This window comes from Oncorhynchus masou, chromosome 3 (assembly GCF_036934945.1).
Source record: "Oncorhynchus masou masou isolate Uvic2021 chromosome 3, UVic_Omas_1.1, whole genome shotgun sequence".
Taxonomy (NCBI): domain Eukaryota; kingdom Metazoa; phylum Chordata; class Actinopteri; order Salmoniformes; family Salmonidae; genus Oncorhynchus; species Oncorhynchus masou.
Window position 1 is genome coordinate 22,789,757 of NC_088214.1, and position 24,682 is coordinate 22,814,438.

The window sequence follows — 24,682 nt, forward strand, 5'->3', positions numbered from 1 at the left end:
TACAAAACCTAGGAGGGTCGTGGTTCTCACCCCCTTCCATAGACTTACACAGTAATTATGACAACTTCCAGAGCACGTCCTCAAACCTATCAAAGCTCTTGCAGCATGAACTCACATGTCCACCCAATCAAAGGATCAGAGAATGAATCTAGTACTGAAATCAAAGCTCCAGCTAGCTTAGAGACATTCGTTGAACAAAACATTTGCCTATGATTATTTTCAGAATTCTTCAAGCCCTGTCAAATTGGTTGATCATTGCTAGACAAGCATTTTGTTTTAGGTCTTGGCATAGATTTAAATCACAACTAACTCTGACACTTTGGAACATTCAGTCTTGGTAAGCAACGCCAATGTATATTGTTTAGGTTATTTTTTTCTGAAAGGTGAATTCATCATCTCTGTGTCTAGTGGAAAGCAGACAACCACCATTGTTTTTTTTTATCCTGAAAAACACTGGTCCTTAACGATTACAAGCAGACCCATAACATGATGCAGCCACCACTATGCTTGAAAATATGGTGAGTGGAACTCAGTAACATTTTCTATTGGATTTGCCCCGAACATAACACTTTGTATTCAGAACAAAAAGTTAATTGCTTTGCCACATTTTTTGCAGTATTACTTTAGTGCCTTTTTGCAAACAGGATGAATGTTTTAGACTATTTTTATTCTGTACAGGCTTCCTTGTCATTTAGGTTAGTATTGTGGATTAACTACCATGTTGTTGATCCATCCTCAGTTCTCCTATCGCAGCCATTTAAACTCTTACTATTTCATAGTCACCTTTGGCCTCATGGTGAAATCAAATTTTATTTGTCACATACGTGTGTGTAGCAGATGTTATAGCAGGTGTAGCGAAATGCTTGTAAATCACTGAGCGGTTTCAGTCCTCTCCAACAACGGAGTTAGGAAGGATGCCTGCATCTTTGTAGTGACTGGGTGTATTGATACACCATCAAGAGTGTAATAACTTTTTTTTTACCCATCTACCAATAGGTGCCCTTCTTTGCGAGGCATTGGAAAACCACTCTGGTCTTTGGTTGAATTGGTGTTTAAAATTCACTGCGTAACTGAGGGACCTTACAGATAATCGTATGTGTGGGGTACAGAAATGAGGTAGACATTAACAAAACCATGTTAACAACACTTACTGCACACAGAGTCCTTGCAACTTGTGAAGCAAATTTTTACTCATGATTTATGTAGGTTTGCCCTAACAAAAAAGGGGTTAAATACAAATTGACTCAAGACAAATACAGCCTAAGGACCCCTGTACATCCTAAACCCAATCATGGTGTATGAAACATTTTTAAATAAGGTCTACAGAACATGAAAAACAAAAGGATTCCAAAATCTGCATATTTGTACTGTATTTTCAGTGGCATTAAAAACAAAATCCATATTTTCAATAAGCTATATTAAGAACAACAAACCCAGGAGTGGTCAGATTAGTGCCCCACACTCCCAAGGGATAAAGCTTGATCCATGTACCTCTAGTTTCAATAGCATTATGTTACCATAAGAACACTGTGGCCTGACTAACCGAAGGGACAGGAGGCAAGGCTTTCAGGACTTTGAGCACTGTGGCTAGCCCACTCCTGGATTTATGAGTATAGCCCCCCAGAGCTGGCCTTCATCTGCCTGACTAGAATACATAATCCACAAGCACATTCTCCAATTACCTGGTTAGAACATCTGCATGCCCAGCAGCTTGTCTGCTTCTTGCCTGCAGTCACAGTCCCAATGATCATGACGAACATCATAAACAAGAACCACAAAAGAACAAACTTGGTAATAGCTGAACTAATCCAATAAGATCATTGATTTGAGTTTGTGCAAAAGGTTTTGCTATGGTGTAACCTACTGAACACTTCCAACCATCTGTCAGTGACGTCCTTGAACAACTGACTGATGGAGTAAACCTGGTGCACTACTTCTGCTCAATGGTCAGGGGGCAACCAAAGTCACTGCTGTAAGTCATGATGAGCTTAGCAGTCTCCATATAGCCTTCTCTGGTTCCAACTCCTCACAGAGCCATCCTAACATAAAATGCATTTGCAACAAAGAAACTATATGTTTCCAAACAACCAACTACAATGTCCTCTGCAGTGTTTGGAACAATAAGTGTCCAGTGTCCAGTGTAGAAAGGGACTGAAGTGAAAAGCTCTTACAGAAGCAAGTCCTATGGGAAAAGCTAGTAGGTCACAATATGCCATTATGCTGCCATTAGTGTAAACAGTAGGAATAAGATTAAAACAAAATAATACTACACAGAGAGAGTAGTCTTATCCATTGGGTTTTACTGTCGATTTAACACAAAAAAACCTCCCTTTGTTAAATTCTGCTGCTCTGTTCTGCTCAGGAGAAAAGGGAAGACAATTTTTTTGCTCAAATATGCAGTCAACATTATGCATACAAAGTATGTGTGAGAAAAAGATGGTGGCCAGCAGAAAGTGATGAGTCGTTGTAAAGTCAAGGTGTCAGCATTCACTCGTGTCAGTGTCCCCAGGGATAGAAAGGCAAGGCTGAGGGCCCAAGGCTAGATCACTGGAGGGGAAGGTGACAGTCACAGTTTAGTAGCCCTCAACCTTAAAGCTAGAATCCTTAATGGTGAGACTGTAATATTTCAAACGGATATGACAACGTTACTACATGTAAATACACAAAACATTAAAGTGCATATGGCATCACTGCCAAGCTCAATGAATTACTGACTGATCAAGATCAACTGCATTCATAGGACATTTGACCACTAACAAAAGCACCATAAAATCCAGTTCTAGCCAGCACAGCTTCAGGGAAGAAAACTCTTGGGAACAGAGAAGGATAACAAAGCCATCACCAGAGCCTGGAGGAGCAGGAACCCAAATATAGACAGGAGTTCAGCTCTGTACCTGACTGACCCAATATAAATTCAAAGCGAGGGAGCTGATTCAGAAGACATCTTTCCAATCTTTTCATGTGCAGTGGATCGTCAGGGGAAGAGGTCAGATTGTTAGGAGAATACACACCATGGCTAGTAGTAAATAAATGCTGTAGAAAACCAAGGACATGTGCAGTATAATGAAGAATGTGTGCCCTTCACATGCCCCTGACTGTTAGACCTCTGGATTGGCAAGCGCTGAACAAGAAAATATATTTTCCTGATGCATTTAGAAAAACAATAGCAGCAAATCATTTCAGAGCAGCACGTTGCTCAATCTTTACTGCATGCTGAAATATTCAGACAGTTTTAGGTAGAGGATATAGGATTAAAAGACTGGAGACATACCTAGGAGGCTATAAATAAGGGAGCGGTACTTTGAGGGACAGAAAGAAGGCGGTGTGTGTTTTGCGTTTGTGTGTCCCTTACCGGTAGACGTCTGCTTGAACTTCTCACTCTTCTTCTTCCTCCACTTCCAGGGCTTCAAGAGACGGCCCAGAGTGGCAAACTTGCTCCGGCGGCGGATGGGCGGGGTGTGTGTGCCAGAGACCAGAGACTCGGAACGCATTGCAGACCGCCTTTCAACCTCCTCTGCTATAGGGGCACAGAATGGAAAGAGTGGCTGGTTAGTTAGCATTCTGCTATATTCAGGGACCACAGACGGAATTCGATAGCTAAATCAGTTGTCATATTTGTTGTTTGTGAGACCACGCACAAGTCAAATAAATGACATTTCAACAGCAGTAAAACCACTGAAGCGTCTCTGATAAGACTCCAGTGTAGAAATAAAGATATGCCAACTGGCCTTCCTCAATGATGTGATCTGGCATGGGTAAATAGACCTGTATGTTAGCATGATATATTCCAAATCTGAACAGCAGGAAGCTGCGGATTAGTTTGTACTAGCTTGCCAAGAAACAGACATGCAATATCAGGCCAGGGAGAAATAGTCCTGTTTACAAGCTCCTTATAGTCACTAGAGCTTTTCTCATCATGATGTTGTTTTCAATACCATCAAGAGGAGTAGTTGAAGACAATGTTCAAGTTAATAGCATCCATATTAAAAAAACGACTCACTCAGGCTTGTCCAGATGAACGTGTTGTAGGCTACTGTAATCCACATAAGCATCAACTCTACATTGAATGGGATTTAAATGTGCTTAAAACCTGAGCATTTGAGAAAGTTTAAACCCATTTAGCTTATTCCCATGAGATAATGTGTTACACTTAGCTACTATGCTAACATGACCAGCAAGATTATTTCCTGTAACAAATTCCAGATCAACCAATCAAAGATCTTAAAAGTATAACAATATTCACAGGCCTTCCTCATTTCAAACCAGTACATCATCAATAGCAGAGAAATAAATAAAGATCCTGCAGGAAAAAAGGGCTAAACACGCACATGTCCACTGAGAAGTAGAACTAACATGACAAACGCCACCAAGAAAAAATTAAATACTTGACTCAAGTTACACAGAAACTTGGGCACTTGCTGGGAATCAGCTGAGTCATGATTAGCGTATATACAAAATGTTAAATCAGTAACAAAGTCGAGGAACGTGATCAATTTAGAGCAGGGATGGCCAAATGTGATGGGGGCCACAAAATCTGACCCTATCATGAAGGGCTGCAGTGGCTCGCAGGCCTTCGTACCCACACGTGCAGTCAGAGCCGGCCCTAGCCCTTTTGGGCTCCCTAAAATAGTTCAATTCTACACATTTTCCCATGGGGCGTAGCAGAAATCATGCAGTTAAGAGAAGTTTGCTGCAATTCAACACATTTCCATTTTTTTTTTACCAGGAAACCTCATTGAGATTTGAAATATATATGTTCAAGAGTCATTACACAATTACAGACAGACTACAAGTAATCTAGTGAAAACCATAGAAATCACAGGAATATAACGAAATCATAAAACAGCAAATTAAAAACACTGACCGGTCAAGGAATCAGTCTCAAAATCCTTCAATGATTTAAAAAAACACCAATTGGGGACAAGTTCTTTCAGTTATAACTATTTTGTAAGGCATTCCAAGCCGATGGCACAGAGTACATAAAAGCCCTTTCACCAAATTCCGTTCGGACATTTGGAACAGTTACCAGGATAAAGTCCTGCGAACGAAGCAAGTACCAACCACATTTCTGAAAAATAAAAATGTCCAAATAAAAGATTGTAGTAAACTCCAAATGGCTTTGTAAATAAAAGTATACGAGTGACTAAAGGCCAGCCAACCCTGGTATATAATGTACAGTGGTGCGTAAGTGTTTTGCAGTTTAAAATAAATCTCAATGCTCCATGGTAAAAGGGTGTTATTTTATGAATAGTTCCGCTCAGTGTGTGAAATTATCACCAGTCTTGTATAGGCATAAATGTAGCCGATACTAACCTCCTTTTGGCTTCAAAAGAAAAACAGGCCTTATTCCTAAAATAAAATCCTAACCTCAGTTTCAATTTTTTTGGGGAATATGCAATTACATTTTTTTTAAAGGCAGTCAATTACAAGTCCAAGATATAGATATAGATATAGATATATATTTCTGAGGTTATTGCCCTGAGAGGTAGTAAAAGGTGAGATTCAGGTCCATTTCTTGCTTTAGAAAACACCATTAGTTTAGTCAGCATTGAGCTTCAATTGATACAAAGGTATGTTGAACAGTATAAAAAGCTGTTTAAGTTCTGTAAAGCTTTTGTGAGAGACGAGGAGAGCATAAGTGAAGTTGCACATCTAAATTATTTATAATAGTGAAGAGGTGACCAAGTACAGAGCCCTGGGACACACCATTACAGAGAGACAATTGAACAGACAGGAGCCCATCAAATTGGGTTCTATCAGATAGTAAACCATGCTCAGAAAGACCTATACTCGACAATCTCTGCCTCAGTATAGCATGATCAACTGTATCAAATTGTATTTGTCACATACACGTTTGGCAGATGTTATTGCGAGTGAAGTGAAATGCTTATGCTTCTACATCCGACAGTGCAGCAGTATCTAACATTAACAATTCCACAACAAAACCTAATACACACAATCGATAATGTATAAGTATAAAATATATGGATGAGCAGTGAGCGGCTAAGATGCAATAGATGGGATACAGTAAATATATATGAGATGAGTAATGCGAGATATGTAAACATTACTAAAGTGACTAGTGTTCCATTTATTAAAGTGGCCAATGATATCAAGTCTGTAGGTAGGCAGCTGCCTCTGTGCTAGTAGTGGCTGTTTAACAATCTGATGACCTTGAGTTTGAATAACTGCGTCTATCTCTGTCCCAGCTTTGATGCACCTGTACTGACCTTGCCTTCTGGATGGAAGCGGGGTGAACAGGCAGTGGCTCGGGTGGTTATTGTCCTTGATTATCTTTTTTTGCCTTCGTGTGGCATCAGGTGTTGTAAGTCTTCTGGAGGGCAGGTAGTTTGCACTCATTGATGCGTTGCGCTGACCGCATCACCCTCTGGAGAGCCCTGCGGTTGTGGGCAGTGTAGTTGCCGTACCAGGCGTTGATACAGCCCGAAAGGATGCTCTCAATTGTGCACTTGTAAAAGTTTTTTTCAGCCTCGAGGTTGTTGCACTTTCTTCACCACACTGTGTGCGTGGACCATATCAGTTCCTTGGTGATATGTACACCAATAAACTTAACTTTCCACCTTCACTGATGTCCCTTTGCTGTTTCCTGAAGTAAACGATCGCTTTTGTTTTGTTGACATTGAGTGAGGTTATTTTCCTGACACCACACGGAGGACCCTCACCTCCTCCCTCTTGGCGGTCTCATCGTTGTTGATAATCAAGCGTTCCACTGTAGTGTCGTCTGCAAACTTGATGATTTGAGTTGGAGGCGTGCATGGCCACACAGTCGTGGGTGAACAAGGAGTACAGGAGGGGGCTGAAAGCGCACCCTTGTGGGGTCCCAGTGTTGAGGATCAGCGGAGTGGAGATGTTTCCTAACGTCACCACCTCGGGGCGGCCCGTCAGGAAGTTCAGGACCCAGTTGCACAGGGCGGGGTCGAGACCCAGGGTCTCAAGCTTAATGATGAGCTTGGAGGATAGTATGGTGTTGAATGCTGAGCTGTAGTCAATTAACAGCATTATTACATGAGATATTCCTCTTGTCCAAATGGGATAGGGCAGTGTGCAGTGTGATGGCAATTGCATTGTCTGTGGATCTATTGGGCCGGTAAGCAAATTGAAGTGGGTCTAGGGTGACCGGTAAGGTAGAGGTGATACGATCCTTGACTAGTCTTTCAAAGCACTTCATGATGACAGTGAGTGCCGACACTGAATAGGAACACTGGTAGCCATCTTGAAGCATGTGGGGACAGCAGACTGGGATAGGGAATGTTTGAATATGTCTGTAAAACACCTCGCCAGCTGGTCTGCGCATGCTCTGAGGACGCGGCTAGAGATGCCCTTTGGGCTGGCTCCCTTGCGAAGGTTAACACGTTTAAATGTTTTACTCGTGTCATCCATTGAGAAGGAGAGCTAACAGGCTTTGGTAGTGGGCCGCGTCGGTGGCACTGGGATTGTCCTCAAAGCTTGCAAAAAAGTGTATTAAATTTGTCTGGAAGCAAGATGTCGATGTCGGTGACAGGGTTTTTTTTGTAATCCATGATTTTCTGTAGACCCTGCCAACATACGTTGTGTTTGAGCCGTTGAATTGCAACTCCACTTTGTTGCTATACTGAAGCTTTGCTTATTTGATTAGGAATAACTACACTGTTTTTGTTTTCGGCCACATTTCCAGTTGCCTTGCCATGATTAAAATACGGGGGTACGTGCTTTCAGTTTTGAGAATGCTGCCATCAGTCCACGGTTTCTGGTTAGGGAAGGTTTTAATAGTCAGTGGGTACACCATCTCCTATACACTTCCTTATTAACTTGCTCACAGAGTCAGCGTATACATCAAATGTTATTGTCTGAGGCTACCCGGAACATATCCCAGTCCACGTGATCGAAGCAATCTTGAAGCGTGGAATCCGATTGGTCAGACCAGCGTTGGATAGACCTAAGCACGGGTGCTTCCTGTTTTAGTTTCTGCCTATAGGAGGGGAACAAAAAGATGGAGTCATTGTCGGATTTACCAAAAGGAGGGCGGGGGAGGGCCTTGTATGCGTCGCAGAAGTTATAGTAGCAGTGGTCGAGCGTGTTACTCGCTTGTGTACTGCAATCGATATGCTGATAAAATTTAGGTAGCCTTGTTCTCAAATTAGCATTGTTAAATCCCCAGCTACAATAAATGCAGCCTCAGGATATATGGTTTCTAGTTTGCATAAAGGCCAGTGAAGTTCCTTGATGGCCGTCTTGGTATCCGCTTGCGGGGGGATATACACGGCTGTTATGATAACGGAGGAGAATTCTCTTGGGAAATGATTGAGGAATTCTAGGTCAGGTGAACAAAAGGACTTGAGTTATTGTATGTTGTTACAATTACACCATGAGTCGTTAATCATGAAACATACACCACCGCCCTTCATCTTACTGGAGAGATGTTTATTCCTGTCGGCGCGATGCACTGAAAATCCTGTTGGCTGTACGGACTCCAACAGCATGTCCCCAGCTAGCCATGTTTCTGTGGAACAGAGCATGTTACAATCCCGGATATCTCTTTGAAAAGCCACTCTTACACGGATTTCGTTGACTTTGTTAACTTGGGACACGACATTAGCGAGTAATATACTCGGAAGCGGTGGGTGGTGTGCTCGCACCCGAAGCCTCTCTAGAAGACCGCGCCGGCACCCTCTCCTCCAGCAGCGTTGTTTTGGGTCGGCCTCTGGAATCAGTTCAAATGCCCCGGGAGGTGCAAAGGATCCACTTTGGGAAAGTTGTATTCCTGGTCATAGTGCTGGTAAGTTGACGACTCTGATATCCAATAGTACTTCCCGGCTGTATGTAAATACACTTGTTTTCTGGGCTAACAATGTAAGAAATACATTTTTTTAAATAATGCACAATTTCCTGAGGACTAGAAGTGAAGCTGCCATCTTTATCAGTGTCATCTTGTGTGTGTGTAAAAAGTAGAGGTCGGCCGATTATGATTTTTCAATGCCGATACCGATTATTTGATGGCCAAAAAAGCCGATACTGATTAAAAATCGGCCAATTTATTTATTTATTTTTGTAATAATGACAATTACAACAATACTGATTTAACACTTTAACTTAATATAATACATCAATAAAATCAATTTAGCCTCAAATAAATAATGAAACATGTTCAATTTGGTTTAAGTAATTCAAAAATAAAAAGTGTTGGAGAAGAACGTAAAAGTGCAATATGTGCTATGTAAGAAAGCTAACGTTTCAGTTCCTTGCTCAGAACATGAGAACATATGAAAGCTGGTGGTTCCTTTTAACATGAGTCTTAAATATTCCCAGGTAAGAAGGTTTTAGGTTGTAGTTATTATAGGAATTATAGGACTATGTCCCTCTATACCATTTGTATTTCATTAACATTTTACTATTGGATGTTCTTATAGGCACTTTAGTATATTGCCAGTGTAACAGTATAGCCTCCGTCCCTCTCCTCACTCCTCCCTGGGCTTGAACCAGCAACACCACGACAACAGCCACCATCGAAGCAGCGTTACCCATGCAGAGCAAGGGGAACAACTACTAGAAGGCGCAGAGCGAGTGACGTTTGAAACGCTATTAGCGCGTGCTAACTAGCCAGCCATTTCACTTCGGTTACACCAGCCTCATCTAGGGAGTTGATAGGCTTTAAGTCATAAACAGCGCAATGCTTGATGCACAATGAAGACCTGCTGGCAGAACGCACAAAAGTGCTGTTTGAATGAATGTTTACGCGCCTGCTTCTGCCTGCCACCGCTCAGTCAGCTAATTAGATACTTGTATGCCCAGTCAGATTATGTGCAACACAGGACACGCTAGATAATATCTAGTAATATCAACCATATGTAGTTAACTAGTGATTATGATTGATTGTTTTTTATAAGATAAGTTTAATGCTAGCTAGCAACTTACCTTGGCTTACTGCATTCGCGTAACAGGCAGTCTCCTTGTGGAGTGCAACGAGAGAGAGGCAGGTCGTTATTGCGTTGGACTAGGTCACTGTCAGGTTGCAAGATTAGATCCCCGAGCTGACAAGGTGAAAATCTCCCGTTCTGCCCCTGAACGAGGCAGCTAACCCACCGTTCCTAGGCAGTCATTGAAAATAAGAATGTGTTCAACCGACTTGCCTAGTTAGGGTGGGGCAAAAAAGTATTTAGTCAGCCACCAATTGTGCAAGTTCTCCCACTTAAAAAGATGAGCCCTGTAATTTTCATCATAGGTACACTTCAACTATGGCAGACAAAATGAGAAAAAAAAAATCCAGAAAAATCACATTGTAGGATTTTTAATTTATTTATTTGCAAATTATCGTGGGAAATAAGTATTTGGTCAATAACAAAAGTTTCTCAATACTTTGTTATATACCCTTTGTTGGCAATGACAGAGGTCAAACGTTTTCTGTAAGTCTTCAACAGTGTGTGACAACCTTGTGCTGGTATTTTGGCCTATTCCTCCATGCAGATCTCCTCTAGAGCAGTGATGTTTTGGGGCTGTTGCTGGGAATCATGGACTTTCAACTCCCTCCAAAGATTTTCTATGGGGTTGAGATCTGGAGACTGGCTAGGCCATTCCAGGACCTTGAAATGCTTCTTACAAAGTCACGCCTTCGTTGCCCGGGCAGTGTGTTTGGGATCATTGTCATTCAATGCCATTGCTGATGGAAGGAGGTTTTCACTCAAAATCTCACGATACATGGCCCCATTCATTCTTTCCTTTACACGGATCAGTCGTCCTGGTCCCTTTGCAGAAAAAGAGCCCCAAAGCATGCTGTTTCCACCCCCATGTTTCACAGTAGGTATGGTGTTCTTTGGATGCAACTCAGCATTCTTTTTCCTCCAAACACAACGAGTTGAGTTTTTACCAAAAAGTTATATTTTGGTTTCATCTGACATTCTCCCAATCTTCTTCTGGATCATCCAAATGCTCTCTAGCAAACTTCAGACGGGCCTGGACATGTACTGGCTTAAGCAGGGGGGCACGTCTGGCACTGCAGGATTTGAGTCCCTGGCGGCATAGTGCGTTACTGATGGTAGGCTTTGTTACTTTGGTTCTCTGCAGGTTATTCACTAGGTCCCCCTGTGTGGTTCGGGGATTTGTGATCATTTTGACCCCACGGGGTGAGATCTTGCGTGGCGCCCCAGATTGAGGGAGATTATCAGTGGTCTTGTATGTCCTAATAATTGCTCCCACAGTTGAATTCTTCAAACCAAGCTGCTTACCTATTGCATATTCAGTCTTCCCAGCTTGGTGCAAGTCTACAATTTTGTTTCTGGTGTCCTTTGACAGCTCTTTGGTATTGGCCATAGTAGAGTTTGGAGTGTGACTGTTTGAGGTTGTGGACAAGTGTCTTTTATACTGATAACAAGTTCAAACAGGTGCCATTAATACAGGTAATGAGTGGAGGACAGAGGAGCCTCTTAAAGAAGACGTTACAGGTATGTGAGAGCCAGAAATCTTGCTTGTTTGTAGGTGACCAAATACTTATTTTCCACCATAATTTGCAATTAAATTCATTAAAAATCCTACAGGCTCTCTCATCTTTTTAAGTGGGAGAACTTGCACAATTGTTGGCTGACTAAATACTTTTTTGCCCCACTGTATATAAGTGGTTCAGCTGTGAAATCAGCTGCCACTTACAAAAAAAAAAAATACAAAATAAAAATAAAAATCAGGGGTCAAGAATCAAGACCTGCAGGCTCTCTCTGATCTAAGGATTTCACGGCTTTATGTACCTTCTGCACTGAGAATGGCATCCACAGGGTTGTACAGAGAGAGTACACTGAATCAAACAGCCTACCTGATGATACAAAAAGTGCTCATTGAAACAATTCAGCATTTCAGTTGTCATATACAGCAACAGAATCACAATACACATGACGGTAATTCATTAACATTACTTTGACCAGACAGACTTAATAGCCTTCCAAAAAATTAAGTCTATCAGTGATAAGACCGATTTGGCCTTCCTGAGAAGAGATTAACACTTGTTTCATATCTACCTAAAAAAATGCCATTCAGCATCAGAACATGATTTCCTTGCCTTAGTATTTGTAAATATAAATCTAGCCTGAGCTATTAAACAGCTCAGAAGAAAACCATTGATTATCACACCCTTTATCTCAGAACCTGTGGAATGGGGTGTTTGTTTACTATTTGAAAAAAAACATGAAAGAATTTCCTGGCAGTTTCCACATCAGGAATAAGCACAATTCTTGCTCCAGTCAAAATAAAACAAAATCATGAAGAAAGCCTGCTCATTATAAATATTCTCTTACAAATTAAGCATGGGTTTGTTTTAGGAATCTTCGTATTTTTAACAGCAACAGAACACATCACTTAAATCATTACAGAAAACACCAACCGCAGAATATTTACGTGAAACGTATGTTAACATCAAATCAGGGTCGATTTCTCTGGACATTTGAGATTTGGGCGGGTGGGTGAGTTAATAAACTAGGTAAGTTTCATAGAATAGCAATACATTTTAAAATACATCAGACACCGGCTTTAACAAGCACCAGTTGATAACACCAAATCAAGATCATTTCACTGTAAAGAGGTTTAGACTTAAGGTGCATCAGAGAAGAAAATGCATCACAGAGAGCAGAGGTGGGTCTATAACAGCCAATCTCAGTTATGGAGAGATCCTTTGAAACCTCAAGATTCAAAGCAAGAAATTCCAACTGTTTACAAATAGTTTCAAATAGCCACACTTACAAGGAATTTAGTCTTTACATATATAGCCACACCCACCTTTCTTAACTCCATCAGTGCGATAAACATTTTAACCAATTATACAAATAGCCTTATCAAGAACAGACTTGCTGAGCCAGGTTTCAGAAAATAAAATTACATTAGCATCAGTTGATTTAGCCTAAATCCTAACTCCCAATGTTAGACAACAGGCTGTGTACATTTTAAATGAAGAATACCAAGACCAGATCTAGATATAAAATCAGAGGGGGTTTGGAGACATTGCATTTCAGGGCCAGATTGCAAGTGACCTAATAGCAACAAAATAAGAATAACTAGGCACCTCTTTAATAACCTTGCACTGCTTCTCTGTAAGAGACTTACTGCAAGTGAATTCTACAAGTGAGTTTCCAGACAATACAGTCGTTTAAAACCATTAGACTTAGTAACAAGTTCGTACTGTTCACATCATGACACAAACACATAGGCACTTGAATGAGTGGACCGAGTGAAAAAGAGTGAGTTCCTGCACACACAGTGTCTAATGGAGGGGAAATCACATTGTTGATGGGTGAGTACATCTGACAATGTTCATTTTCTCTAGAGTTCAGTAAAGTCAATGCGCAAAGCAATACCATAAATTGTAATTTTTCTCTGAGAGATGTAAGAAAGAGAGACCAGGGAAAGAGGAACTGACTGTATGCATGTATGCTGACCACACCACTTACATGCGCATGTTGATTTTGTCCACCCACAGATCCTCTCAGGACACGCAGGTTGAAATATCAAAACAAACTCTGGACCAACTATATTAATTTGGGAACATTAAAAAAAGCATTAAACATGTATGGAAATTTAGCTAGATAGCTAGCTGTTGCTAGCTAATTTGTCCTGGGATAGAAACATTGGGTTGTTATCTTAACTGAAATACACAAGGGCCTCTACTCCAACAATTCATCCAGAGATAAAAGGGTAAACCAAGTCCTTCAGGCTTCTTCTTTGGATTTTATGGCATTTAGCACCCAACTTTAAGATGCATTACCACCACCAACTGGACTGGAGTGTGGCCCTCAGTTCATCTTTCAAATCACCCATGTGGGTATATGCGCCTAAAAACCAATGAGGAGATGTGGAGAGGTGGGACTTGCAGTGCATCAAACAGAAGCAATCCTGTTTTAGCGCATGGAACACAGACTCGTTGATGGGTGCGATGATTGAATAAGATGTGTGCTGAAAAATACATTTACACATGTGACGCGGGCGGTGTGGTCAGCATGTAATCTGTATGGGAGTGTGTGCGCGCGAGTAGATTGGGGGTGGGGTCGATTTGAGAGAACGGGTTGGGGATTGTTGAGCTGCCGCTGACAACCAGGTGGAGAGCAAAAAGGAGCAGCTTGGACGAGACACTACACAGAGGGAAAGCAGAGGATAGAACCCAGGCCTGCCAGAGAGGGGGTTACTTTGGTAAACAACAAGTAGGGAAGTGCAAATAGTGATTAAAAAAATGTTGAGGGGGACCCACGATCTTTACAACAGCAAAACTAAATTTGCACTACACCACATGGAAAGTGTAGATTTGCGCCACCATAAAGGAATAGGTTATTCGTAGGTTAAAAACTACTAGGCACAGACAAACGACTTGACATGCTGCCATGGGTCGGTGAGAACATTTAGCAATTGTATAACTATACTGAACAAAAATATAAATGCAACACGTAAAGTGTTGGTCCCATGTTTCATGAGCTGAAATAAAAATTTAAGAGCCAAGAATTTTTTCATATGCACTAAAAGTTTATTTCTCTTAAATTGTAGACAAATTTGTTTACATCCCTGTTGGTGAGCATTTCTCATTTGCCAAGATAATCCATCCACCTGACAGGTGTGGTATATCAAAAAGCAGATTAAACAGCATGATCATTACACAGGTGCACCTTGTGCTGGGGACAATAAAGGCCTCCAAAATGTGCAGTTGTGTCACAACACAATGCCACAGATGCATACTCCCTCCACTGAAGACAATTGGCATGCTGACTGCAGGAATGTCCACCAGTGCTGTTGTCAGAAAATTGAATGTTAATTTCTCTACCATAAGCCACCTCCAATGTTTTAGATAATTTGGCAGTATGTCCAACCGACCTCATAACCGTAGACCATGTGTAACCACGCCAGCCCAGGATCTCCACATCCGGCTTCTTCACCTGCGGGTTTATCTGAGACCAGCCACCCGGACAGCTAATGAAACTGAGGAGTTTTTCAATCTGTAATAAAGCCTGGGCCTAGCTCCCCAGTGGCTGGGCTTTTGCCCTCCCAGGCCCACCTATGGCTGTGCCACTGCCCAGTAATGTGAAATCCATAGAAAGGGAGATATCTAGTTAGTTGTAAACTGAAATGTGTCTTCCACATTTAACCCAACCCTTCTGAATCAGAAAGGTGCTGAGGGCTGCCATAATCGACATCCACTTTGCCGGTGCCCGGGGAACAGTGGGTTAACTGCCTTGCTCAAGGGCAAAACAGATTTTTACTTTGTCAGCTCAGGGATTTGATCCAGCTACCTTTTGGTAACTGGCCCAACGCTCTAACCACTAGATTAGGGCCCAATTAATTAATTTCAATTGACGGACTTCCTTATATGAACTAACTCAGTCAAATCTTTGAAATTGTTGCATTTATAGTTTTGTTCAGTATAATTTCATGCACTTCTACTCATTTTGCCATGGGGTGGAGAGAAATTACCCGTTTTTAATATGATATCTGATGATCACGGAGGGCCTCCCGGTCAGTAATTCGACCATGATTACTACAGGTTTAGATCGCCCCAAAAATACAACATTTTTAAATTGCACCTTGTGTAATCAACTCGTAACAGTAAGTTGAGACCCCGACAGTTGCTAAAAAGTATTACGATGCGGGGGAATTGGGTATACCAATACGGTACGCTACAATACAAAAAAACTCTGTTGGTAAATGGCTGACCCTGGCCTTGACCCCACTCTCGGAGGATTTCTCAGGGGGAGTTTGGAAATGTTTTTTGCATATTTCATTCACACATGCGTATAATACACACTTGTAGATGTGTTAAATGGGAAATAAGCACCCACAAAATGATTACACACACAGGCTACAGAAGCAGTAATTAAGCCCATAGACAACCAACCTACAGTCTTTGGCCTATAACAGTTCCATAGTGATAATTATATTATATACTGCCCTGATGAGAGCCATGCAATCTGCCACTTCAGCTATCACTACTTTCTTACAGTTCAGCTCTACAAGTAATAACTGATTGCTACATGGGGCTGTAGTTCAGATGTATGAGATGACCTCTAGCTCGGGGACAGGAAACAGTGCGTCAGTCACTACAGTGTCACACCACCACTGCGTTCATAATTCAAATGACATCACTGCAGGAGCTCCACTGGGGTTAAGGTTATATGGTATAGCACAGTGTTTCCAAAACTAGGTCCTGGAGACCTTGAGGGGTGCGCAATTTGTTTTTTTCTACACAGCAGATTCAAATTATCAAAGACTAATGAGTTGAATATTTAAGTCAGCTGTGTAGCGCTAGGGCAAAAAAACAAAACGTGGACCCTTTCGGGGGGGCCAGGACTGAGTTTAGGAAACACTGCTCTCGCAAGATTCATTCAGAACCAAGGCAGACATGAATGCAGTGAAACCAGTAACACAGACCATTATTTAAATGCACTGTCTGACACCTCATAGCCACAATCCTGCCACAGCTCTGTCTAGAAATAGATCAGATTCAATGCTAATTGAATCCAGGTGATGTTTCAAATGACTTCAAATGAAGTCCAATAAGAAAAACAGAATTCACTAACCATAGTCAACTCTGCATTTGAGACAACTGCAGCCAACCACACACTTCCTAGTCTTGTAGACAGGGATGCAAATTGAAAGTGACAGTTTATTTTTCATCTGTGTTTGGTGAAAGATACTCCCATAGCTGCCCGTTAACGTGCCAAACATCCTCGAGACATCCTTCAGAACTCATCATATTGCGTGAGCAGCAGCCAAATGAATAAAAAGTACTTTGCAGCAAAGTTTACACTCTTCTTCCAACTCAACAAAAACTCTCAAGAGAAAGCTACAAAGACTTTAAGAATAAGATAAAAGGGCTTTAAACTGTAGGCTACTACATCACTAGTGTTTCTTTACCAGCATGTATTCCCTGATAAACACATATATACTCCTCTGGCCAGTTATCCAGAACCAGAGTGCCAGATTTAGCCTAGTCATTGAAAGAATATTAATATGGGTACTGGAAACTGGACCCTCATGTTTCATTACATCCTCATAATCATATTGGCTTCATGCAGGGTTAGGGTGGGGTGTGGTAGGGTGGAACAGCTCAGCAGGGGACTGAGAATGTCCACTTCAGGTGCTACTCAGTAGAAGGAGAGGATTTTGGGTAGTGGAGTCAGGCATTTGGGGGGGGGGGGGGGCCTCTTGGCCAATTCTACACCACACCAGGAATCTGCTCCAAAAATACCTGTCAAACACACAACACAAATATCATTTCTCTAAGTCTACAATGCCATGTAGCTATTCTATTGTAGCTGCTGCTACATTGTTTCATACCACTCTTTGCCAGAAATAATACATTGTAGATGCCTGTTTTTCATGATGCATTTGTTTGACCCACTACACATAGTTTTGCACTATGGGATGTTGTTACAAAGTGTTGCATTGTGAAATGTGTACCTAATGCAACAGAATGAGTTAAGTGAGTTTAAGCACTTTAACCCACGCAAGGCTGCCGACCTAGACGGCATTCCAAGCCACATCCTCAGAGCATGCACAGACCAGCTGGCTGGAGTATTTACAGGCATATTCAATCTCACCATATCCCGGTCTGGTGGACATCTTAAAGCAAGTGGGGACAAAATTGTTCCTGTCCCCAAGAAAGCGACGGTAACTGAACTAAATGATCATTGTACCGTAGCATTCACTTCTGTCATCATGAAGTGCTTTGAGAGGCTAGTTAAGGACCATGTTACCTCCACCTAACCCACCACCCTAGACCCACCACAATTTGTATATCGCCCCAACAGATCCACAGACAACGCAATCGCCATTGCACTGCCCTATCCCACCTGGACAAGGAAAATACCTATGTAAGTATGCGGTTCATCGACTGCAGCTCAGCCTTCAACACCATAGTGCCCTCTAAGCTCAGTGCCCAAGGTCTGAACCCCTGCGCAACTGGGTTCTGGACTTCCTGATGGGCCAACCACAGGTGGTGAAGGGAGGCAACAACCCCTCCACCACGCTAATCCTCATCACCAGGGCCACACTGCCTGCCCTCCAGGTCATCTACAGTACCCGGTGTCACAGGAAGGCCAAGAAGATCATCAAGGACCTCAGCCACCCGAGCCACGGCCTGTTCACCCCGCTACCATCTAGAAGGCTGAGACAGTACAGGTGCATCAAAGCTGGGACCAAGAGATTGAGAAACAGCTTCCATCTTCAGGCCATCAGACCCTTAGAGTCACGACTAGCACAGTACCCTGCCCTGAACCTTAGTCACTGTTCTAGCTGGTTACTACTCAGTCCTCTGCCCTCCACCTTAGAGACTGCTGCCCAATGTACATAGTAATGGAACACTTCACTTTAAATGTTTACAAGCCGTTTTACCCACTTCGTGTATTCTAGTCATGGCATTCACACATTTGAAGGCATTATTGCAGTTGCAGCGAAATGATTGTTTGTAGCTCCATCTGCGATAACAGCTTCAAATCCGTTAACGCCACCAATAGACTTTGCTTTACTAATGAAGGCAGTGTACATAATGTGGTAAAGAAGGTAGCCTACAGAGCATAGCCTCCTCGATTACACAGAGCAACGCAGTCAAGCCTCAACTGGGAATGTTGCGCGCCTGTGATTGATGTTACCAGGATTAAATACGTCAAGACCTTTTCACCTCTAGGATATATATTTGCGGAATGGACAAACAAGAACGCATGTGTCCCCCCTATTGAGCGTGCTCAATGAAACCAGCGTTTGTTTGATGGCCAGCAGAGATGAAGCGAGACTGAGCCACAATCAATGACTGTATATATGGGCATAATGCATCCATATGCAGCAAGACTACTCACCGTCCGGGGTTTCGTTCCCGCGACTGCAGTTGCTGCAAATGTGTTTGATCTCTTTTCCGATGTGACAGTGTATCATGAAGGGCATATTGTTATTCTGGTGATGCTGGTGGTTGGTTTGCTGATGCTTGGTTTGTTGCCCTTTCTTATTGTTGTTGAGAGACATCATTCTGACCAGGTAAAATGCCTTCTTCGGTTTCTCCACCGCCACGGGCATATTGTTTTCCACGTAGCCCGTGTTGTTGAACCAACTCCCATGCATGGCGGTGGGCGCAGTATCCGCCGCCATGGGGTAGTTGCCCGATTTGAACATGGATAGACGAAAATGAATTTGCGTCTAAACGCAAGGGGGACGGGGTTTTAAACGAACGGCTCCTTAAACGAACGGCTCCCCGAATCCGACCTGACCTCAACCAATCGCAACGCTTTCGATCTTGAGCGCTTCCTTAAACCCCTTCTTCTCTTCTATCAACGACGACAGATATAATATTGTAAATTCCAAACCTGGACCTGAATTCCGATCTCGCTCACTCACACCGGGCTGCCTCCGGAATGCCAAGGGCAGAATTCAAAACCACGGATATTATTATACTATGATGTAGACCATTGCTGCTATAGGCTACTTTGCAGCTTGTCCCAAAAGAATAACTGATAGTGAAATAGAGTGAGTGAATTGCTGTGCCTGTCTCTCCTTCAATACCCATCCTCGTCTGCAAAACTAATCCGCAAGTGAGCATATGATTGGCTACCTATCCAGTGCGCACCCCTGCAGTAATATAGTCTACAGACAGAAAGAAAGTAACGGGTTTGAACCAAATTATAGGCTCCAACTATAGGCCTACATGATAGTTTAGATAGAGAGCCTCTCATACTTGATTGGACAGGTATACTTGATTGGACAGGCAATTATACTCCAATTGAACACAATTCACTGCTGATCTTGTTATGATAGTGTTAAATATTCATCCTAAGAGACAGTATAATAAAATGTGCCGTTATAGCAAAACACACACACACACACTGCTGGAGAGGAGCGATATTAAAATGTTTGTGCACAAATCAAAATTATCTTGTCATTTTAGAAGGAATGTAATTAGTAGCCTGCTTACTTTAATGAATGGATCTATCTGCCATTGTGCCAACTATCCTTGTAATATACATAGATAGATACTCATTAGCCCTAAAGTTCCTGGCAAGAATATTAAATAGGCCTATAGCGCATCCTTTTTAGCAATGAACTAGTCACCAGCTACTGTCTCTTCATGGGTTTGGGCTACATCACACATGTCCTTCAATGAACATATATTCAGTGGTGTAAAATACTTTAAGTACTACTTAAGTAGTTTTTTGGGCTATCTGTACTTTACTATTAATATTTTTGACAACATTGACTTTTACTTCACTACATTCCGAAAGAAAATAATGTACTTTTTACTCAATACATTTTCCTTGACACCCAAAATTACTCAATACGGAAATGGTCCAATTCACGGAAATATCAAGAGAACACGTGATCATCCCTCCTGTCTCTGATCTGTCAGACTCACTGAACACAAATTCATAATTTGTAAATGATGTTGGATCTGTACATTTTCAAAACAAGAAAATGGTGTGGTCTGCTTTGCTAAATATAAGGAATTTTAAATTATTTCTACTTTTAGTTTAACTTTTCATACTTAAGTATATTTTCGCAATTATTAGGCTCCTTGAAAGGAGGTGGAGAGCCATGGTATATGCCAGAGGAGGCTGTTGAGTGGAGGACGGCTCATAAAAATGAATGGAATGGTATCAAACACATAGAAAACAAGGTGTTTGGTGTGTTTGAGACCAATCCATTAATTTAGTTCCAGCCATTACTATGAGACTGCCCTCCCCATTTGAAGTGCTTCCCAATGCTCGAAAGGGGGACAAGTCAAGAAAGTAAATCATGATGCAAGTCATGGGAGGGAGGGAGGGAGGGAGGGAGGGAGGGAGGTGCACAGTCATGGGATCTATCATACCATAACAAGTGCACTATACCAGTGCGTCATGCCGTTTTTTCAAATCTTGAATGAGGAGATAGATCTTGTGCTCTGATATATTCATCTAGACTTGCAACAGGAGAGTTGGGTATAGCCTGTCGTGCGTAATGGCCAACGCTGCCACCCCATAGCCATGCAGTCCCTTCCCCTTGCACTCTGAATCTCGATACTCACAAATTTAAACTCCAGAAGTTAAATGAGGCAGTAATAAGGCTGCAGCTTTAATATCGGGAAGATCTCCATGGTCTCCATGGTGTTTTCAATCATGTTTCAGCGTGAAAATTGATGTTCCTCTCAATGAACTGTGTCTTATTCCAGTGACATCAAAGCCTCTATCTGAAATGAGGGACAAAGGCACCTGATTTTCCTATTGCTGCCACAGGTCAATGCTGTGGAGTCAATGCCCTTGGGCATTTTTTGATTACAGAATTTCACCATGTGCTATTCCCACCACCCTTTGGATCGATGGACAGTAAGGTTCTCTATACTCCCAGACTCTTGTCAGATAGTATTTATGGATTTCCAGGTGTGAACAGGGAGTACAGGAGGGAACTAAGCACACACCCCTGTGGGGCCCCTGTGTTGAGGGTCAGAGTGGCGTAGGTGATGTTGCCTATCCTCACCACCTGGGGTCGGCCCATCAAGAATTCCAGGATCCAGTTGCAGAAGGAGGTGTTCAGATCCAGAGTCCTAAGCTTGGTGATGAGCTTTGAGGGGACAATGGTGTTGACTGCTAAGCTGTAGTCAATGAACAGCATTCTCTTATTCCTTTATCTAGGTGGGTGAGGGCAGTGTGGAGAGCAATTGAGATTGCGTCATCTATGGATCTGTTGGGGTGGTGTGCAAATTGGAGTGGGTCTAGGGTGTCTGGGATGGTGGAGTTAATGTGTGCAATAACCGGCCCCTGTGGGGATCACAGACTGGAACAAGGAGAGGTTGAAAATGACTCTGAATTTGCTTGCCGGCTGTTCTGCACATGATCTGAGAAGGCACCCTGGAATACCATCGGGCCCCGCGGCCTTGCGGGTGTTGACCTGATTAAAGGCCTTTCTCACGTCGGCCTCGGAGAGCGAGATCACCCAATCCTCTGGCTCGGTGACGGCCCTCACACCCGGCACAATGTTGTTGTCAAACGTGCATAAAATGCATTGAATTCATCTGGTAGAGAGGCATCGTTGGGCAGATCAAGGTTGGGTCATCTTTTGTCATCTGTAATGAACTGTAGCCCTGGACACATGCGTCGGAGCCTGTGTATTATGATTCCACCTGTATTTTCCTTTTGCTCATTTGATGACTCTGTGGAGGTCATAGTGGGATTTGTACTTATTCCTGTCCTCAGCCGTAGCCTCCGTGTTGTCTACGATAGCTCTGTGTGCAATAGTTTATTTTTTTTTTACCTACCTCATCCCCATACTGTTTTTATTTATTTACTTTTCTGGTCTTTTGCACACCAATATCTCTACCTGTACATGACCATCTGATCATTTATCACTCCAGTGTTAATCTGCAAAATTGTAATTATTCGCCTACCTCCTCATGCCTTTTGTACACAATGTATATAGACTCCCTTTTTTTCTACTGTGTTATTGACTTGTTAATTGTTTACTCCATGTGTAACTCTGTGTTGTCTGTTCACACTGCTATGCTTTATCTTGGCCAGGTCGCAGTTGCAAATGAGAACTTGTTCTCAACTAGCCTACCTGGTTATATAAAGGTGAAATAAAAATAAATAAAAATTAGTTTAGCGCCAACCTCACTGCTTACAGGAGTCTCTCTATGCAGCTCCAGTGTTAGCTGTTGGCCCACATGACGCATGACAGCATTCTTATGTAACAACAAGCTGTGGATAGGGCCCAACCACATAACTTGGGCTCATTCATGGGAAAACAAACCAAGGATGTTTTATATTCATTTTTGTCTCGGAGCAACATAGTTTATTTTTAGCTACAAGTAGTGTTTCTTGAAGGAAAAAAAAAACTTTTAGGCAGAGATTTTTTGAAGTGATTTTGCTTAGAGTTAATTTGATACTTTAGATGTAAAGGCTGTAGACAAGGCCCATACCGTGGGAAATGCATTTGGTCACATATTCCCTGTACAGCAGGGTAGGCACTACCACAGCCTTAAATAACCTACACCAGCATTCAAACCTATGTTCATCAAGTACAGTATTTTGATTAGTACATTATTTTTTAATTATTTAGCTTGTTTGATAAAGTTGTGCATTTACAACATAAGTCGAGTACGACACTATGATTGCTCTTTTAGTTTATTTTGCACATTGTGTGTGTATTTCAGTTTCTGACTGAACTGGATATTGTTTGTGCTTTATGCAGTACTACTGCTACCATGTCTCACCTCATTAATCGGTTATTTTCTTTGATGTAATAATGTAAATGAGTCTAACCAGCCTTTCCAGTTTCCCTAGACCGATTATGTTTCTGTCTGCAGCACGCTACCCTCCCAAAACCCTGTATTAGAAAACATACTGTTCTGTAAAGTCGGTTTGTACAAGTGGATTGGAATAGTCACTCATCCAGACAGAGAAGTACATTAATTGATCTGTTAGAGCTAATACCTAGGCTGAGACAGTACACTGTACACGCTCTGGAGAGTCCGCTGCTGTGTTATGAGTGAGGGCGTGGCTTGGGCATGAGTCTTGTGCTGACACAAACAACCACCATGTTCGAATTCTCCCTCTACCTCACCTCAGTTTCTCCTGTTCCATTTCCTTGTCCCACTTCACTCTCTCTCTCACTCCCTCCCTCCCTTTCTTTCACTCTCTCTCTTTCTACCCCCTCTACCTCCCCTTCTATTGCTCCCTCTCCCTCTCGCGCGCGCACACACACACACACACACACACACACACACACACACACACACACACACACACACACACACCACACACACACACACACACACACACACATCTGCTGTATTCCCTCTCCATAAATTTGAAAGGAAATCACATTTAAATGATAAAAGCATGATGACTTTTTTCTCTCTCTCCTTTGAGTCTCCTCTTGGCGTGTTGAATTGTTATGCAATTATAATCTGGGAGGGACCTAATTTTCCTCCATTCAGTTACACAGTTCTTGGCTCCTCCCTGAAAACTAAGCTCAATCTAACGTAATCGCTTATGTAAAGTCTGACTGAGACGCTATGAAAGAAAACATAAATGAGGCCCGTTGAGTCTCTGGCTTCAGCTCCCCGTTTCTTATATATCTGTGTGTACACACATCACGTAAATTCACACACACACACACACACACACACACACACACACACACTATATTTTCTGAGGTGGTGATTCAGCTAGCTCAGAGTTTGTATTGGGGAGGACTGAGAGACCATCACCCCAGAGGTATTAGACTGTATCACTAGCTATGTTAACAATATGACCCTGTAGGGGAACACCTTGATGACATTGCAGCTATGGTAACATAAATCCCATCCCAAGAGAGAAACATGAAATAAATGATAGCCAACAGACACAAGTTCATGCTCCAGGAGAGTGCACTGCCACTACCCAGATACAGTAAACTGCACTGCCACTACCCAGATACAGTAAACTGCACTGCCACTACCCAGATACAGTAAACTGCACTGCCACTACCCAGATACAGTAAACTGCACTGCCACTACCCAGATACAGTAAACTGCACTGCCACTACCCAGATACAGTAAACTGCACTGCCACTACCCAGATACAGTAAACTGCACCGCCACGCCCAGATACAGTAAACTGCACTGCCACTACCCAGATACAGTAAACTGCACTGCCACTACCCAGATACAGTAAACTGCACTGCCACTACCCAGATACAGTAAACTGCACTGCCACTACCCAGATACAGTAAA

General features: G+C 42.3%; 1 protein-coding gene across 4 annotated transcripts in view; it reads right to left on the bottom strand.

Annotated features, from left to right (window-relative positions):
- LOC135512961 (phosphatase and actin regulator 1-like) overlaps positions 1–24,682 on the bottom strand; it is an 88,094-nt gene that overhangs the window by 37,966 nt on the left and 25,446 nt on the right. For 2 of the 4 annotated variants that reach the window (XM_064935526.1, XM_064935517.1), the window contains exons 1-2: positions 18,807–19,334; positions 3,353–3,517 (exon numbers count right to left, since the gene is read on the bottom strand). In XM_064935526.1, coding sequence (XP_064791598.1) covers positions 3,353–3,517; positions 18,807–19,116 — 475 coding nt within the window. In that variant the 5' untranslated portion in view covers positions 19,117–19,334. Of the gene's footprint in view, positions 1–3,352; positions 3,518–18,806; positions 19,335–24,682 lie in introns of those variants that run through there. The other 2 variants (XM_064935541.1, XM_064935533.1) reach the window with 1 other exon arrangement.